The sequence below is a fragment of the Rhipicephalus sanguineus genome, chromosome 9 (genome assembly GCF_013339695.2).
Source record: "Rhipicephalus sanguineus isolate Rsan-2018 chromosome 9, BIME_Rsan_1.4, whole genome shotgun sequence".
NCBI classification, from domain to species: domain Eukaryota; kingdom Metazoa; phylum Arthropoda; class Arachnida; order Ixodida; family Ixodidae; genus Rhipicephalus; species Rhipicephalus sanguineus.
The window spans coordinates 89265880-89283175 of NC_051184.2; the positions used below are offsets into that span (position 1 = coordinate 89265880).

Here is a 17296-nt window from a genome sequence, read left to right on the forward strand (position 1 = left end):
TATCTCTATTAGACACAAATGAATCCAAACAGACAATTAGGCCAAGGAATGCATAGCGGACATTAATTGTTGCCTTTAACTGCAGTGTAGTAATCACACGACAGTTAAAGACAACAGTTGACGTCCGCTATGCTTTCCTTGGCCTAAATCTATGTTAGATTCATTTGTTTGTGTCTAACAAAAGAAGCGTGCCTCTCCAAAAAAAAAAAAAAATCCCCTTCTAAGTACCTCTGTTGCAACCGAGTCGACTCTTCTTCAAAGTTCGCAAGTACAGATGGATAAACAAAAAATGAAAGGAGGAGAAAAAATTAAAGAAGAAAGAAAGAATACGGAAGGCAATAAAGAAGTTACAGAGTGAAACATTGCGATTTAGTTAGGTTAGCAACGCAACGCACACTCGACGCCACGTTACGTAAGAACGAGTGGCACGGCACCCTATGGGCCCGTTGCACAATGTCGGCAAGATCTACAGCAAGGACTCCCGCAGTCCCATCGCCGCGAAGATCCCATGGCGTGCACGTATATCGCGGCACGCACTCGCAATGCTCGTTGCGCTGTATACCCAGTCCATTACTGGTGGAATTCCGATGCTTCAATTGCTTGGAAGAGCGAAGAGACGACATTGCGATTGCGCTCTGGGGGCGTGCGCGAAACGAATTCGCGGATAATTTAGAACCCGCTCGAGTCGGCTGGTTTATATATTGCCGCCCATTGAATAAGGGGGCAGCAACGACCCTTCCGCGGGAGCATTCATGTGATGACTTCTGACATCCCTACTTCCGCTGCTGCTCACTGGTTTCAATAGATCTGTCTCAGGCACCATCTTCAAGTTGTTGGTTTGTTCGTTCCTTTTTTTTGTTTATTTTGGTATTCTGCATCTTGATACCTTTCTGTAAGCGCACACAAGTTTGCAACGGCAAGTCAGTAATCTTTTGAATGAATCACGACGTCCATAAGTTCTTTTTTTTTGTTGTTGGCTGGGCCTAGGCCCCCCCCCCCCCCCCGTGGGAGGCCTAGGCCCAGGCCACTGAGCGGCTAGTTTCAATAAAAGTTTATTCCTCCTCGTTCTTTGGAGGTCGAACCGATTGGTGCTTGTTTGCCAAGCGCTCAGTGGAACAAAGAACTATTAGCTAGGATATGTTACACGTGCATTACGTATCATCACAACCTCTTGACCTGCCGTGTATGTATCGTCTTTCGTTTCGGCTACTACGTGGTGCGAGTTGTGCGAGTTAATTTCATTACTTCGCAATTATTTCAGAGGTGGCTTTGTCGAAATCTCAAAGCTGCAATAAGTTCATCGCGTGAAGGACTTCAATTCTCCCATTTGACATAACCTCCTAACTCCACTAATTAAAAAGTTATTTAACTTCCTAATTACTGTCCCAAATGATGTCTTTAGCCGTCTTAAGATGCCTGCGGCTACAGAAGAAGTAATTGAAAAGGCACCGAACAAATATCGCATTTCCCTGATTTTTTAGAATTTTGGACATATTTCTTGAAACACCCGCCATACTACCTAACCACATTTTGTAATACGTTTATGATGCATTGAATGCTTGTTCTTTGATCTACTGCTTGATGTACCGACTCCTGCTATGTCGCGATTATCGAGACAGCAGCATCTGTAAACAAATAGAATAAACAAAAACATACTCAAACTCCCTCCAACTACACAACATAACGGTAACATGGTGGCGTCTCACAGTAGCCACTGCACACAAAGGTGCTTGAGCACTCGCCCTGGTAGCTTAGCGGCAAAGGTATCGGACTACTAAGCTTGAGAACGCTGGTGATCTTTCCGGTAACGGTGGGCGTGTTTCGACGGGGGCGAACTCCAAAAACGCCGGTTCGCTTAGAGGCGCACGTTAAGAGTTCAATGGGCTCTTAACGCGCCCAAATATGGGCCGTGCATTAATATGAACCGTGCACTAATATGGAACGCGCATTAATATGCACCTCCTGCAGGTGGCCCATGGTTATACGGAGCCCCCGAACTCCACCCCCCCCACATGGGCGTACCTCGAAACCGTATTGTGATTTTGGCAGGCAAAACGCCAGACACTAACTGAAGGCACTTGAGCAAGTGTGGCTGAGGGCACGGAAGTCTCTGACGCTAATTGTGCGCTGTGCACAGTACAACCACTTGAAGCCATCTCCTTAGCGGTACACCGGAAACGCGTACACCGGTATTGGCGGGTCCGTGAGAACGCATACGCGTCACGAATCGTTCGCGCTATCGCTCGTTGCCCAAGGCATTATTATCGTCACCTCACCCACGACCTTTGCTCGCGCCGGGCGAATGGAGTTTGTCTAAATGCCCTGCTACAAAGTACTAACACTATCTTTCTTCGATGGTTGCTCAAGACAGCAGCACCTCAACATGATCCTCTAATGGCTCTGCCCGGCAACCCGACGGCCGGTGTATTGCAGACATACGCGGAGGCCACATCCAACCACGTCCTTGAAGGGACGGTAGACGATAAAGAAAGCAGAAAAATTGCCGCGTAGATTTGGAACGACAGCATGAGCGGTTAATGAAAGTGCGGTTTTTTTTTGTGTGGTTTTTATTTTTCGCATGTGTACACGCCCCGAGGCGCGGTCCACCCTTGTCTGCCGGCGTGACTGATCCTGAAATGGGGACGTCTCTCAGTCACGCGTGCCTTCGTTGAAAAGGCGATCGAACCGCGGTGCATCGAGGTGGCGGTCTTTTATTGCACCCATGCGCCGCCGCGCCTTTCCCGCGCCTTTCTCCGTGTCCAATGGGCGCGGGACTTGCAAGCGCTAGACACTACAGCGCCACTTGGGCACGACAGCGCCACCTGTGCGTTTTATCCTGCCCGCTTTGCTATCGTCGATGCCGTTCACTCGATCGAACTGAGCATTACAATACAAAGGCACCTTTTTGCCTCTCTTTCCTATTCCCTCTCAATAATGGAGAGAGTAGAGGGAGATGGGTGGGTAGTGTAGACAAGTACTGTCGCAAGAGGCGTGGACATGTCGTAGTCGTGGAACTGTTGAATGTCCGAGTGCGTGTGGGTGAACAGTTTCTCAACCTGGCTTACGGTGTGCAGTTGGTGGTCTCGGTAAAATTGCGGAAGGTTTCAGCATTTCAAAACAGCTGCCTGCATTTGCTTTGGCTGTGACTGGCTCTTCAAAAACAGTTGTCAAATCAAAGTGGCATTTCCTATGCCCCTTTGTTAAAGCCGATGTCAAAATGAAGTGGTTCACCGCTATCTGAAAATGCCCATTGTCCTCTAGGAACAGCCTCGGGGTTTGCTAACTGAGACAAACTTTGGTCGGCTCGCTGCGCACTATTTCCGGCCTAAATACCCCGTTCGCAAAGGTCATCGTACAAGCTGTACTCGAAGTCTTCGCGCCACCTTCAGTAGTTCTGTGACGTGAACAGCTTATTCGTAGTTACAAGAGCGGCTGTGGTCATTCTAGAAACACCCTCCATAGGAGGTCAGTGGCTAAGGTGCCGCGTTGCTAAGGTCGATGACGCGGGTTTGACTGCCGGCCACGGAGGTCGCATCTGGATGGATACGAAATGCTAGAGGCCTGTGTACTGTGCGATGTCATTGCACGTTCAAGAACACCAGGTGGTCGAAATTATTCGAAGCCTTCCACTATCCATCACGGCGTCTCTCATAGACTGAGTCGTTTTGGGACCTTAAACCCACAAACCAACCAACCAATCAACATGTCTTTCTCAAAGACGTCTTTGACAAAAATAGACCCACAATGTGCGAGGCACCTTGTTTAAGTTTAAGCATCCTCTATACAGCGCACTTGTGCTACCATACGTGGGCTTCCACCTTTATCTTGGATTCCCTTTCTATATGGACATTCTCTTTGCCCTTGTTCCAGAGACCGTGGCCGTTCCCAATAGGTTTACACAGCTCTAGTGCACCGTAGGCTGTGTCTTAAAGTGTATTCCTGTCGAGTGTCCTTTGTTGCTTTTTTTTTTCTTGATCCGAGGAAAAAGGCGCGGAGACGACCACTGACAAGAGAGAGAGACACACACAGGGCGCTGTTTGCTTAACACTTTGGTGCCTAGGAAGTGTGGGCTGCTCTTCAAATGTACTCCGAAGGCTCCCTATCAGCCGCTTCGAGGTGCGACGCCTGGGGCCGCCGCGGCTGCGAAGGACGCCGTCCCGTCGACTTCGCGGCGCGCTGTCGGCCGGTTCCCGCTGTAGCGCAGGACTGGCCACGCAGAGCGTAGGTACAGTCAGTCTACGCTGCGGCTCTCGGGTCGCCGTAATCGTGACGAAGGTCGCTGACGATTATTTTGCCTCAGTTTCGCGCTAATAGGGAGAAACAAACCGCTGGGCGTCGGCCTTCGCACTGCGATATCGTCACCGCTTGCGGAGTGAACAGAACACCTGTATTTTTTGCAGGATTTTTTTTTTCTTGTGTGGCTCGGTAATCAGCATTACTCAGTGCCTTCTGGCTGTTTACTTCTTTCCACAGGTTGTTGTATTCGCGTTTTCTTTTTCATTGCTCCAACGACCTTAAATGTCACGAAAATAAGGAATCGTGGGAAAGCGGGCCACTAAAACGTAATCGAGTGGGTCACGTCACTGAAGGGTGTCAAGGTAGCTGGCTTGAAGGATACAAACTTGCTGGCAAATTTACGCGGAACATGAAGAAACGAGCTCAGAAACACCGCCGTGACATTAGAAGTCACCAAGAATCGGGCATTGATGATGTGCTTAAGATGTTGATGACGCGGTGATGATGAGCTTGAGGGCACCTTGACATGTACTACGTGACTGGTTACGCAAGAATCTGCGCATATTCGGAGGGACTTTGAGTACTGCGGTTAGAAAACAAGACCATCCACGCAGTAGATCCTTTGGTGGTATCCTGGAGGCTACACTGAAACGACCGGAAGGTCTTAAAGAACTTGTATAAATGGGACTTACTGACGGTCATATATTCAGAGTGTCGCCAGAAATTTCTAGCGATTCGACTTAAGCTTCAGAAATGAAATGAATGGACCTTTACACATTCGAATTGGCAGCGCTGTAGGTTATTACTGCTCCGTGTTTTCGGAGTTAATTTTTCTTGAAATTCGGAGGGTGTTTCTCGGAGTTTATTTTTTGGGGGGAAATTCGGTGTTTATCGGAGTTTACTTCACGTAAATCTCCAATTGTCCGAAATTCGGTGTTTAATTTTGCATTATAAGTTGTTGCAATGTGTTCTTATTAATTTTATTTGGAACGATACTGCGTTGCATTGTTGCTGACAATCCTGTTTCTCCATCCTTTTCATTTTTTCTCACTTCCTGTTCATTTACCCTGTTAATAAGACTTGATGTGCACTGCTGTAAAACTCGCCAAAGTGTACTTTTGGAGGCAGCAGGTGCTAGTCAAGCTGCTTCTCAGCTTTTCCTCCCAGCCTCCCTCATCTTCTTGGTGAAAAATAAACGACCAATTATTATTATTATTCTCAATACTCCGAAATCTTAGATGACATGATATCTGAACATGAAAGCATGCGAACACACTAAGTGTGTTTTAGATGTCTGGAAGGTTTGAGCGCATAAACACGTATACATACTATCACAAATAGTTGAATACAAAACACCTACGTTTCTTCGTATTACAACCTTCAAGCTTGTTGTAATAGACGCAAGCATATTTTACGAGGTTCCTGCATCTGATGGAGGTGCGCTCATTTCGATTGATCCTCAGCTTTGAAAATACCCTTCGAACGTTGAAAATGCCCTTTTAAAATCGAAGTTTATCGGATAAATCCGAATTGTCAGAAATTTTACCGGTGAGTGTTTATCGCATTTTTTTCAAATTTATCCGAAAACACGGAGTCCTAGTTATAACCTACAAATGCCGACTTGAAGCTCTGGCAGGCATTCCAGTGAACGATTCACTGGGGCAGGTGAACGATTCACTATTTCATCTTGTTGCAAGCATAATGGCAAAATGAGCGGACGTGCGAGGATTGGCTGTATTTAAGGAAGTACGTTCAAATATAGGAAAATGATAGGTGTAACCTTAAGAGACAGGAAGAGAGCAGAGGGTGTCAGGGAACAAACGGGGGTTAAAGATATCATAGTTGAAATCAAGAAGAAGAAATGGATATGGGTCGGGCACGTAGCACGTCGGCAGGATAACCGGTGGTCATTAAGGGTAACTGACTGGATTCCAAGAGATGGCAAACGCGTGAGGGGGAGACAGAAAATTAGGTGGGTAGATGAGATTAAGAAGTTTGTAGGTATAACGTGGCAGAAGAAAGCACAGGACCGGGTTGATTGGCGGAGCATGGGAGAGGCCTCTGCCCTGCAGCGGGCGCAGAGAGGCTGATGTTGATGTTGTTGTTGATGTTGACGTTCAAATAAAAGAGCTCGTATGGGATGTCGTCTCTAAAGAAAACAGGGACACTGACGTCGCTAGTATAACGCCGTGGCCACATGGACAGTGAGGATAGAACAAATTAGTGTTACGTCAACGCAGTGCGACGTCGTTGACAATGACCTCGCTGACAGTACTGCTGTCGGTCCACACACGACTACACTCTCGTCCCTGTCTCGAACGAACGTTACGAGTAAGTTCGAAACACTGCAGGTCACAAGGTCCTTCTTGCTGGCTCGGCCTCCCACCGTTTCTCGAAAGGCCACCTACATCCACGAAGCCCCTGACATCGCAAGGCATCACCTGCTGCGACGTATTGTTGTTGCCTCACTTGTGACTGGATGTGACCGCGTGTGGATGTGACACTAAGCGAACATCGTCAATGCCGTCGTCATATTGACCACTGCGCAGGACGAAGGACCCGAGATTCCTCAATGAGGCGTTTATCTCGTTTCTCCAGGATTCTGGTTTCGGAGAGCGGGCAAGTTCTAATGTAATGCCGTTGCCTTCTGCCATACTGATGTTCGGCCCTATGCCTATGCCGTCGACAAATGATCAAAATCGTTTGCTGCAACGCAGTTCCTAGCACTATTGAACAGGACCGTACCGCTTGCAAACCATAGGTTGCCAAGTTATTCACCGTTTGTCGTCACTCCAAGGCCTTCCAAGTCTAATAGCCAGAGTTCATTTGAGCATGCAAAGAGTAGCATTGGAGAAATTGTCTCTGTATTCCTGACCACTTTCTCGATCAAGATTTTTCCACGTGTCTTTTTTCTTTTTTTTTAGAGATGCAAAGCAGTTGCGGAGTGTAGATATTTGCTAAGATATTCACGTATGTTTCGTGTATTTCTTCACTACGTAATGTCTCCGTCAGGGGTGTGAGCAGAAATTTTTTTTTCGTGGGGGCACCTCCTTGATTCGAAGTTGGGGGCCGGGCAGGCAGATGTGGTCGAGTTTCATTTTGTGCCTTGTATGCCATGGCAAAAAAAAAAAAAATCGGGGGTGGGGGAGGGGGGCATGTTCCCGGTGTGTCATACCCTGGCTACGCCACTTGTCTCCGTGATTACTGGTATCTCTACTTAATCTAGTCACTGCCCTTTGGTAATCTGTCAAATTCTTATAAATGATTTGGTTGTTCGCAAAACATTTCGCAGTTACGAAATTAAAAGCAAGAATGGGATTCATTATGAAATAACCCTTTCTGAAGCGAGCCTGTTGCCTAGGTTTGATGAAATCAAGTGTTGCTTTGATACTACTAGAAACTGCCATAACGAATACTATGTTGCACAACATTGAAAAGAAGCTAACGTGGTTGTCACTCTTCAATTTTTAGCGCATCTCTGGATAAGTATGGTGTTGGTCTTCCTGCGAGCTTTGCGAAGAGGATGTGTAAATAAACAGTCGCAAACCTTCCAAGTATATCTCGTTCATCTTCGATCAAATCAAGCGTTCTTCGATATATCTTCCCCAGCCGTTCCACCCCGGGGACATGTCTCGCAAAGCTCTTCTAAACTCGTCGTCGCCAGTTAAATGTGGAACTTCCGCATCCTGTTAGTCGCTATTTACAGTCGAGATTGCGCAGCTTTTTTGGGTAAAGGACTGTTGCCGTCTTCGCTGTATCATCGAGATCGCTGATAATATTGCCGCGTTCACCTTTCACGTCGTGCGTCTTTTCTCTTTCACGTTGCAGGTTTCCTTTTTTTACCGAGTTCACCGCTGTTCCAATTCGTACGGCTTCCTGAATCTTTCGCACGTTATAATTTCGAATATGGCTTACTTTCTTCTCATTTTTATCAGGCAGCCCTATCCGATCCATGATAAAGAAAGGTAGGAGTGCAGACACGGACACACCATAACAATAATTTTCCGAGTTTTACACGCCAGAACTACGATATGATTATGAGAGACGCCTTAGCGGAGGGCTCTGGAAATTTTTACCATCTGGTGTTCTTTAACGTGCACCTGTAACTATGTACACGGGCCTCAAGCATCTTCGCCTCCATCGAAATGCGGCCGCCGCAGCCGGGATTCGATCCCGCGACCATCGGCTCAACACTCGAGCACCATAACCACTAGACCACCACGGCGAGTACTTCGCTCATCATGAATCTGTACAAATTATCTCACCTTTTCATTCATCCATTGCATAATTTCCATTGGTGTGATCATTTTGGGCTAGACATTTTTATGCTTTGTCACTTTCAAAGACGTATGGTACTCCTTCAGCCACTCTGGCCCGTTTAAGTGCGACCGACCCGCGATCTAGCGTCGATTGAAGTCAGTGCCGTACATTGAACGACGAATGCCATCGGCGGTTTCGATGGTCTCTGTAACCTGTAGTGACGTCACACACACGCTAACGTTGGCTACCTGCTGACTGCCATTGACTGGTGTTGGCTATGCACTCTGATAACATTGTGATTAAATAATTATAATTGTTGGGGTTTTACGTGTCAAAAGCCACGGTATAATGCACGTCCTAGTGGATGGTTCCGGATTATTTTCGACCTCTCGGGGCTCTATAACGTGTCCCTAAATCTTAAGCACAAGGGTGTTCTTTGCATTTCGCCCTCATCTAAATGCGGCCACCATGGCCGGGAATCGAGCCCGGGCCCTCGAGCATAGCAGCGCGACGCCTTACATGCGTGTGTGGTACTGCGCACCTACCTGCCTTCATTAACAGCTTTATGAAGTGAGACAGTTACCCTTAGGACAATTCGCCATATATTTCCAATTGATGCTAGTCAGCTGCTAGTCCAGCATCGTGTCGTCTTTCTTCCTGTATCCTTGTTGGTGCGTTTGGCTGGAAAGCCTTCTAAAAGTTTCTTAAACTTATTTTCCCATCATCAACCAGAATATTTCCCTGAGAGGGGTAGTAAACATACTAGCAGGCTTCCCTGCCTTTCCTTCGCAGTTTTTTTATTTCTGCTTTGGTTGCCATGACAAGAAAAGGTAGGGGAGAACGAGGCACCCTATCCATAGGAAATAAAATTGATTGATTGATTGATTGATTGATTGATTGATTGATTGATTGATTGATTGATTGATTGATTGATTGATTGATTGATTGATTGATTGATTGATTGATTGATTGATTGATTATTTGGTAAATCCTAGGCGACGAAGAAGCCGCGCCTGCCAACTGAAGAGAGATGAACTGTAAATGACACTTCACCTCAAGACAGCGTTTTCAGGAAGTTAACTTTTTTTATGCCGGAGGGGGGGGGGGGTGTTGTAAAGGAGGAGGTACCTAGAAGATTGTTATATTTCTTTTGCAGCACGTTGTAATTTTCGAGAGCAAACAGCATAAAGTGACATGTTCGCCGTCGGGCTAATCACAGATTGATTCAGAAAAAAAAAAAGGAAAAGAAAAGCGTGGTGTCCTTCTAAAGTCGCGCAGTGGCCCATGGTAGCTTTCCTATTGCGGATGAATGCGTATTAGTCTGGGACAATCAGTGTTCTGTAAAACGCCCTGAAAGGGCAGTGCACCAAAGGGTCTTCGCATTGCCAGTTTCAATCTGAAATTTGGTGGTCGGGGACGGAGATCGAGTCCGCGACCTTCCGGTGCCCAGCAGCCGAACGGAGTGACCAGAGAGTCACCACGTGTAAGTCGGGTTAGTGCGACTTAGTCGCGTATCTACTAATTAATATGTTTAACTAGTTTAGTATGTATACTCGTGTAATGGCCGCACCCATGATGTAATAGCCGCACCAGCCAGAACTTTGTTAAAGAATACCCAAAAAATATATATTTAGAAATTTCCTGTGTATTCGCCGTACCTTTATGAGAAGGGTACCAGTATTATACGGCGTGCGGTGCTAGAACTCCAAAGCCTTTTTTTTTTTTTCGGAGGCAAAACAAGGCAGCTGTGTCAAGCATTCGGCACCTATAAGTAGCAAAAGCACAGACTCCGAAAGCTGCCTCCGAGGCTCTGCCGTCCACCAAACTAAACCGACTGGATGGCTGAGGAGGGCATCCCTTGCGGATGTGTGCCACTGGATTTTCGAAGCGTCGGGTGGCGTTTTCTTCAAGACGCTGGAGAAAAGCTTCAAGGTGACGGGAGTCTCGAATAAATTCGATGGAACAGAGGACAACCTCATCTGCGACTGAGGCGAGCTTGAGGATGCGACGAGTAAACAGGAGGAGGGTGACGAGGGCTAGGAATAATATTCTTTCAACCGCTTGAAAGTGACAAATGTTCTTGTTCGGTTCTCTCAGCACAAGCGAGCACATCAGTTCAATAAATGCAAGTAGCGCTGAAAGCAGGTACGAAAAAAAAATTGTGTCCTTTCCTCCGTGCAGTGGCCGCACCCGCGATTTTCACCCCGAATCTCGGGAAAAAACACCAGCGACCATTACAAGAGCATACACGGTTCAAGTCCCTTTAGGAATTGCGTAGCCAAACGAAGCAAGTTCGATGTTAAATTCGAGCTGGCGTGTTGAACGTTCGGGATGAGACGGCAACTCGGTTGGACCGAATCTCGCTAATATATTGTTACGTAAAATGGCGCGAGGAGTCCCTATTTACAATTGCATTCACACACTTAGGTGCACAGCATCGACCAAGATGTAGGACAGCAGGCACAACCATATAGTTAGTACAGACTCTGTACTAACTCTATGGGCACACCGGACAGGCCAGTCCTCTTTTTCGTCTTCTCTAGGCGGAATGTCTCACTCTTGGATTTTGCTAGCTACGCAGCAATATTGTCACGTCGTCGGGGAAATACCGCTGGAGTGCCCTCACAAACACGACCCTGGATTTCCGGGACCGGCATACGCGTCTATAAGTAGAAACAGGCAATAAAAGCGCCGCCTAACTATTACAAGTGCCAAGAGTCCGTGGCATCGATAGCTAGTGTACATCTGTCTCGTTTTGCCAGCTAGCTCGCGCGTTCACTCGCCAAAACTGCTGGAGGCATAGTTCGCGCGAAAAACACCCGAGGGCACTAGTGACACTTTCTACACAGAGTCCCTGTGTATGCTATCTTTAGGTAACGGAGCGCGTCCGTTTTCCAAACGCCGCTAGCAACCGTGTATTGCGAAGAAACTAACGATCGGGCCAATTTCTGTAATTTTTCGATGCCGCTGCTGTGGCTAAGTCATCGCCAGTCCACTTCACCCCCAGTCGGCGACACGCTAGGCATGTCGCCAGCTAAAACGGAGTGCGTCTTCGCCGCATAGCTGTGGTGGTTATCCAGGCGAGGTGACAGACCCATGCGCAACACTGCTATCCAAAGTTAGCCTACAGTAATTATATTTCTACATGCAGCAAAAACGTTGTCAAGGCGCGAGCCTAGTACAAGTACAGTCTGGGCGGGCGTTTGGCGATTCAACAGGTAGCGAGTAAAACTCTAGAGAAACACTGGAAGGAGGTTTTCCCGCGCTATCGAGTCGCACTGCTCAAGATGGCTAGCTCTCCGCTCACGGCACCCCTGAGGCGAGTTCGGGTTTGCAAACGTCGGGAATGTCTTAAAGAGGAGATAACGGCATGAACGGAGACACCAACTCGTGCGCTGCCGGTTTACTTGCAACTTCTAATGCGCAATCGCCCATCATGTGCAGTCACACCGATATATGCGTGGGGAAGCGAGCTTGCAGGATTTGCGCGCGTCCTCCGTTGATTGTGACTCGCGAAATGCTAGAGCACTCCGTTGGTAAAGGGTGTTTCAATAGATTCTTTGTTTTGTCAAGTGCCATGGTGATTCGAATGCATAGAAGGGACATGAATGTAGCATACTGTTTAAAAAAATAATAATTCTACAGAAGTTAAAAGCAGCTCCCGGCATCAGTCGCTTTGGAAATACGGAGGCTGTTGTACAGTATAAATCATACTTGTCCAGGGCGGTGTAGCTCGCTGCTCTGGACGCTGGCGCCATCCGCAGCTGCTACATTGATTTAGCTAAAAGCTTGCGTTCATGCTTGAATTATAGCACAAGGACCTAGCGTGTGGTATCACTTTACCACCCCTGTAAGACACTTGCGATACGAAGAAGCTGGATTCTTAAGAAATACGTTTTTACTTTAATTATTACTGTTTGTTACTGTCCAAGTGAGTCCCCAGTAACGTATGCCCATGAGTAATCGCGGTTGTGGCTTAACATACGTGTGAAAGACTCTTGTCCCTATACTCTTATACTCTTGTAATATACTGCTGTGACATACCCTTGTCACATACATGTGACAAGAAATAAAATGTGCCCTTCTAGGAACACTCAACGTGCCAGGGGAAAAAAGAAACGCCAACAGTGTGCAAATGGCCGTTGGGCAGTTAATTCACACGCAGGCTTTACAAAGCTCTTAGCATGTGCTCATTGAGCCCTTTTATGACAGTGGAGAGACGTGCTCATCCTAGGAACTGTCATGCGCAAAAAAAAAAATGTACCGCGGAAGGTGGCAGATGTTTTCAAAGCTTGCCTCGTGGTATTCCATAGGCGCAATGCTTACAGAACACGGACAGCCTTGCGTAACGCAACAAACTTTACGCTGACGGCAGACGGCTCTAAGGACCTACAATATTCATCTACCGGAGTTCCAGGACACCGAAGTGAGAAAAAAAATTTTCAACTCACTTTCAGTCGAGTCCACTTGCTTCTCAAGCTGGCCATTCTGCCCAGTGACAGCGGTGACGGCGATGACCATCCAGACTAAACTCCTAAGGCACGACATGGCGGTTCCCTCTTATGATATATGCCGAAAATAGTTTTTTTTTTTTGCCTGGATTAGACGTTCCTCGGACTGATCACTTAAAGCCCGTGCGTGCGCTCAAATTCAAACAAGCAAGTTCCGTTCTCTCGAAGACGGTGTCACTCCGGACGAAAGGGGGGACCACCAACAGTACACCTCCTGTCCCCGAAAACTCCCTAAACGTGGAGAGCCACTGCGCGTCGCGCTGCGCCAGCCGAAACGATCGGAGGAAAGAACTGTCACTCCCTCCTCCTAGACGGTGTCTCTGGGTCAGTCCTGGACCGGAGGGCCCCGCGGACGAAGTCTAGCAGGCGTGACCGCGTAGCGCCCGAGAAGAAGACGACGTGGTACTGGGAGCAGGAACGGACTCAGTCGAGCATCACCAGGCTCGAAAGTTGGCGGGACTGGCGAGCGGGCGTCCGGCGGAAGGAGTGGAGCGGTTCGACGCGTCGCTGCTTGGCGCGAAAGCGAATCTGAACGGCGGCGTGGTGGTGGTTCGGTCAGGTGTGCGACGGGCGACCGGTCCGGTAGCGGAGAAAGACTTCTCTCTTTCTCTCTCTCAACTAGCGGGCCACCGCCACTCTACCACCACGTCCTGCGAGAGACTTTCTCCGCAACGCTCTCGCCTCTCTCCTTGGTGTCGGCCTCGGCTACCTGTGCTACCGGGGAAAGGGGGAGAGACGCCGCCGAGGCCGGCAGAGGATTAGATGGCACGATCAGATTGGGAAATTGGCAGTGTGCGCTAAGGGTGCGGTCGGCTTTAACGCGAGATGGAGGGTGAGTGGTGGGAGATCGGCTGGGGAGAGAGGAGGCCTCGCACTGGACTTGGGCAAGCTGGTGAACGCGCTGCTCTTTTGCCACTTCTGATCGCAATATCGCCATCATTATTTCTTGCTGCGATTCGCTTATATTGTTATCGTGTCGCGTACATTTTACTGCGATTCCAAGTGTATAGAAAACCAAGTGTATAAAACCAAATGTATAACCAAGTGTATATTCCAAGTGTATATTTGTGGAGGTATTTGTGGAATGAAGTAACACGATGGAGGAGGCGAGTGTGGCAGTGTGATGAAGGTCTGAGACGGAAGGTTATTCATTAGTCCGAAAAGAAAATAATAGAATGCCTGTGCTGCGTCAAATGCCACCTCCGGTCCCATGCCGCATGCGCACGGGGCGGCCGCTTTTTCTTCGAAGATTCTTTAAACTTTCCTTTGAACTGTATGTCCCTACGAGTGTGCTCATTAAATCTTGTTCCAATCAATGTGTTGTCTGTCAATTTTGTTTTCTTCATTGTACCTGTCTGAAGTGGCATGGTATATGCGTGCATGATGGCACGCCCACAGCATGCTCGCTATTACTTACATAACCCTCTATCTCTCTCCTTCTCTCTCTACTTCTGGCACAGATATTTACCGGCTAATGGGATCATTACGGCCTCGGAGATCCTTGGTCACTTTCGCGCGTACGGCGCACCGCAACGAGGCTTGTACGGGGTCGTGTCCGTGCGCGAGGCACTTCCGAAGCGGGGTGTTGTTCTTTCCGCTGCACCCTCGTGACTCACGCGGCACGTGACTCACGGAGAGGAGGTCGTCTCGAGCGGCCACCGTGGAGTCCACGCGCGGCAGAAAAACAGCGTCACTAACGAGCCGGCCACTTTGCAGCTAACGTGTGCGACGGCGCTCGCCGCCGGTCACGAAGTCGGTGCACTGCTCGTCGTGTATTGCTCGCGCCTCAATTACAACCTGCGATGCTTGTATTGTGTCCGTTTACAGCTGTCGGGAGCGGAACGAAAAGGCCAGCGCCGCCTCTTTAACGTGCGACATGGGAGAACCATAACGGAGCGAGCGCTTAACAGGCGCCCACCTCTGCCGCTTCGATGGAGGAAGGGGTGGGTGAGGGGAATAACCTACCCCCCCCTTCCATAGCAGCATAGGTCAACTGACCCAGCCCCTTGCCCTTTTCCGGAAGTTTCTTTCCTGGCTGGAGCCACGCAAAAAGCGCACAAAACGCCCATATGGCACCTTTATTCACACGTACGAAGATTGCCGAGAATTGTCTAGAGTTCTGGAGGTACAGAGACGATTTCCGCAAAAAAGACTATGAACTGTGAAGTGCGGCGGACGTTCATAAATGCTAGAATCACGGTAATTATTAGTTCATTACGTAATTACATTATTCGAATAATTCATGACACGTTTTACAATTGACTAATTGTAGCTAGCAAGTGCGCAAGGTGATACCCACTTTGAAGAAATTTTCAGATTGATACCACTTTCGAGATATGTTCATTCTCCATGTGACAAAAAAGTCAGTTTCACCGCAAGGACGAAGCAACGAATGCGATAGCGACAAATTCGAACGTTATACGAAGTAAGGCTAGCAGCTAACGCCTTTAGAATCCGATCTAGCGAAACTCAACAAAACTCTTGGCGTAAGGAACCGCGGCCGCTGAAGCGAGCGAAGCGACCGTCGGGCTGTCTATCGCTTCGACGCAAGCTGCGCGGTAAGAACACAGCACGTACAAAGGTATGAGCTCTTCTCTGATCCCTGTCAAGATAGGGTGTGGGCGACCACTCCCGAAGTACGCAGTTCTGCCGGAGCCACTGACCAGGAGGTAAATGAGAGAGCGCTTTTTTAGAGAGAATGCATTGTCACTATCTTGTGAAAAACAAGGGACTAAGTACAACTGAGGCAGCAGTGCAGGGGTGGTGTATTACCAACAGCAGGTATACATGCCTTGTTTTCCAACGAAATTTTGTAGTTCTGCAGCTGCGCGGAAGAAGGAATTTGCTATATGGCGAGTGGTCAGTTCAGTGGGAGGATAGAGTGCTAACTTCCAACAACTTTTATTCTTGGGAACAGTGGCTAATGCACCTTTTAACAACAGCAGGAGTCACGCTGTCGTCGGTAGGTATATTAGCCGGTACCTCCATGACTAAGAGTTTGTTGGAGGTTAGCGCTGTGTGTTTTCCTCACTTATTTCTGCTATCCAAAACATTCTTACTTACAGTGGCATACCAGCCGCCGAGGTATAGCTTACCGGCTAAGGTGTCACGCAGCTAAGTTCGAGGACACGAGTTTAATGGACGGTCACGGCGATGCATTTCGATGAGGGTCAATAGACCATATTCAGAATCCGCAAGTTCGCTTCCCTGCGCTGAATATTCACCCTCCGAATGGCGGAGACGAAGTCCTAGTGGAGACGAAGTCCTAGTTGCCCGTGCTAAGGCTTATCTATTATGCGTGTTTATATCAAGAGGGCGGAGCCTACATTTTCCACATCATAACGCAAGCAAACTTCGCTTGAATACGCTGTTTGTATAAAGTGGCTAGCCGCCATTAGTAGGGCAAACTGCATAGCAGGAAAGCTACCTTTACAATTATGAAAAAGGTCATACATTTAGTGGCACGTTGAAGAACCCCAGGCGGTCAAAATCAATCTAAAGTATCCCGTCTAGGGTGTTTTCACAATCATATCGTAGTTACGACTAATAAAGCTTCATAATATATATTTTTTTAGAGCTGAGTATCACCACGACCACAGGGACACCAACGGAATGAACGCCGCTAGAAAAGCGCTGACTGCCAACCGAAACATTATTTCAAGAAAAACTGGTCTTTTATGCGATATCACAGTAGACATGCGTACATCATTCACAATCACTAAGCAGTCACAACACTTCCTTCAAAAAGTCTGTATTTCTGATAACAGAGGAGAGGGAACAGTGACAAAATTGTAGCCCTCGTTTTGTATACATCATGTATACGCATGCCTACTCTGCAAGGATGTGCGTATAGAGATGGCAGGAAACGAGCTTCCACTGTGGGGCTTGTTTTCTTCGCAGTGGAGGCTCGACCAATATAGAGATGGAGAGGGAGGGCAGAGGGTCGCTGCTATACTTAGCCGCCCCTGGTGGAGAATCGTGCGCACGGTTATGCTACTCTCAGATTGTACAAAGGGTCCGTTTTCTTCAAATAAACTAGCGATTGCCCGGCAGTATTCGCTCCGTTGTTGTCCTTGTTCTAGTCGCGCTGTTCCTTGCTCTACTTTAAATATGAACCAACTAGCCCTCACGAACCTGTTACTAATATCTTTTTTTCTAACGATGGCTTACGAACAAGGCCTAAATCTCAGAATTGAAAACTTTATTCATCGGGCCATTTACACAGCTTATTAATGCACCTTTCCAACAAAGGCTTCTTGTGGATTGCCATGTTCTCCTATGGGTTGTTG

At 47.9% G+C, this 17296-nt stretch overlaps 1 protein-coding gene across 2 annotated transcripts in view; it reads right to left on the reverse strand.

Moving 5' to 3' along the window:
• LOC119405991 (pancreatic lipase-related protein 2) overlaps positions 1–13366 on the reverse strand; it is a 118979-nt gene extending 105613 nt beyond the window's left edge. The window contains exon 1 of one of the 2 annotated variants that reach the window (XM_037672812.2): positions 12948–13366. In XM_037672812.2, coding sequence (XP_037528740.1) covers positions 12948–13044 — 97 coding nt within the window. In that variant the 5' untranslated portion in view covers positions 13045–13366. The remainder of the gene's footprint in view (positions 1–12947) is intronic. The other variant, XM_037672813.2, reaches the window with a different exon arrangement.
• Positions 13367–17296: the final 3930 nt, after the last annotated feature.